Genomic DNA, 2405 nt, shown 5'->3' on the forward strand with positions numbered 1-2405 from the left:
CATCACTCTCACCTAAACAAAGCAGAAAAAACTTCAAACCTGTTGGTGAAATTGCAAGAGTAATGTCCCTGCACCCCACCATCTGGATTCCCTGGCCTGCCTCACTTTCTGTTATACCCTCCTGTCCATGGTTAACCCAGAGGAGGCTTTGAGTACAAAATAAATCCAGGTAACTCACACTCTCCCTGACGTGTTGTAGTCTCTGTAGGAAAGGACTCATAAACTGAGTCAAAGCTGCGTGAGCTGTCAAAACGTATTGAAGACTTTTTTCAGCGCTGGATCACACTTGCTGCCAGCAGCTCCCACGTCCTGCAGCCGTGACACATCACCTTCCTGGTTATTTTATTTGTCATTTTTAAAATGTTATTTTAAGTAACTGCTTAATTAATTTATTCAATTGTTTAATATGTTTTATTAACCAAACCACCAGATCCTGTGCAATTTTATACCTGTGGAATAAAACATACATTAACCACTTACCAGACATTCACCAAACATGTAACTTCTTTCCTTGGAGAAGGGTAAGAATCAATTTCAAATTGCCAGCAGGTTATGGTGGGATCTTTCTTTGCCCTTGGCCGATCTGATTATTGTCTCAACTACACCCCTTACCCTCCAATAACCTGTCAATCTCTTGTCTATGGCATTACACCCTTAACTTTACATTCCATCAGCAATGATTAATGCAGAAAGAGGAGGAAAGAGAGCAGAGCAACATAAAGAGAAAAAGAATTAAATATGTATCTTCCCCCAAAATATAAGCAGCATTTATGTGACGGCATTAATACAGATTTATACCATTCAACAATTCACTATGATTTCAAAGAGATTTCAAAACGAGTGATGACTTTATATCGGGTTTGCGCAAAGGACTGGCGTAGATAAAGCTTTATTCACTCTCTCTCTCTCTCTCTGCGTTCCCACCCCTGGACTGACCTGTTGCTCACTAAGGAATCGAGCTGTGGGCTGAATGATCCAGGGGAGAAGGAGACAGATCTGGGGCTGACTTGCAGAGTTCACTGTCGTGCGAGGCAGCTAGAGGTCAGAGATTCAAACTTGGCCACAGAACATTGCAAACCACACACTGGGATGGGGAAGGGGTGGGGATGGGACGGTGGGGAAGCTTTTAATGTAACAAACCTCAAGGTCAATACAGATTATGGAAACTCACCCGACACCATAATAGAGGTTCCTGCGGTGAACCGTGTTTTTACGAGTGTGAAACGTATATATCCTTGACTTTGTTTAATCCAGATCCAGAAAGCAAGAGACTGGGTTTGGGGGCTGGGAGCAGTCAATGTTACTGTCAAATCGTCCAGAGCTGGTCTCTCTCCCTTGCTGAAGGAGCAGTGTCAGGAATAGCAGTGATCAGTAAACAGGAGAGACAGCTTCACAAGCGTAACTACTGCCCTTGCTCTTACACACAAGAGGGAGTGACCTCTTCACATTGCAATATCCAATCAGCCTCCTGGGGCGGGGTAAAGTCCAGCTCGACTCCGTTTTTAAAAAGATATTGCATTAGAAATAAAGCACGCACATTCCCAATCTCCCCTGTTTGCAATAACTAAAATCAGTTTTTTTTTGTGCGTGCGTGTGTGATAACGGGGCGTTGGCAGCTTCCTGAAGTTATATCCAGTCTCCCTTTGATTAACTGACCAGAAGCTCACCTGGACTATCCATCCATGTAAGTACAGAGGAGAAGAATTCTTCAGCCAGGAATACAATTCCTGACTCCCCAAAGCCTGTCCACCATTTATCTGGCACAAGTCAGGAGACTGATGGAATATTTCCTACTTGCCTGGATGGTTGCAGTTCCAACAACATTTAAGAAGCTTAACATCATCTAGGACAAAGCAGCCTGCGTGATTGGCACCACATTCACAAACCCCTGATGCTCATAGTACCAGTGTGTACCATTTACAAGATAGGTTGCAGTAATGCAACGAAGATCCTTAGACTTTCCAAACAGATGACCACTGCCATCCGGAAGGATAAGAGCAGCAGATGTATGGGAGTTCCACCACCTACAAATTCTCCTCTAAGCCACACACCATCCTGACTTGGAAATATGTCATTGTTCCTCTATGGAGTCATAGAGATCTACAGCACAGACACTTGGCTCATCAAGTCAAAAACAACCAGCAAATTATTCTTATCCCATTTTCCAGCACTTGCCTGATAGCCTTTTGTGTTATTTTTTATTCATTCATAGGATGTGGGCATCACTGGCTAGGCCAGCATTTATTGCCCATCACTAATTGCCCAGAAGGCAGTTAAGTGCCAACCACATTGCTGCAGTGCTGGGGTCACATGTAGGCCAGTCCAGTACGATGACAGTTTCCTTTCCTAAGGTGCATTAGTGAGCCAGAAGAGATTTTCCCCAACAATTGGCAATGGCTCATGGT

The 2405-nt window shown here is 43.9% G+C and overlaps 1 protein-coding gene across 5 annotated transcripts in view; it reads right to left on the bottom strand.

Annotated features, from left to right (window-relative positions):
- Window positions 1–1411, bottom strand: part of LOC109933764 (glycogenin-1-like) — a 109826-nt gene extending 108415 nt beyond the window's left edge. For all 5 annotated transcript variants that reach the window (XM_048598439.1, XM_048598441.1, XM_048598440.1 and 2 more), the window contains exon 1: window positions 1172–1411. In XM_048598439.1, the coding sequence (XP_048454396.1) occupies window positions 1172–1181 (10 nt within the window). In that variant the 5' untranslated portion in view covers window positions 1182–1411. The remainder of the gene's footprint in view (window positions 1–1171) is intronic.
- Window positions 1412–2405: the final 994 nt, after the last annotated feature.

The sequence above is a fragment of the Rhincodon typus genome, chromosome 6, assembly GCF_021869965.1.
Source record: "Rhincodon typus isolate 14 chromosome 6, sRhiTyp1.1, whole genome shotgun sequence".
NCBI classification, from domain to species: domain Eukaryota; kingdom Metazoa; phylum Chordata; class Chondrichthyes; order Orectolobiformes; family Rhincodontidae; genus Rhincodon; species Rhincodon typus.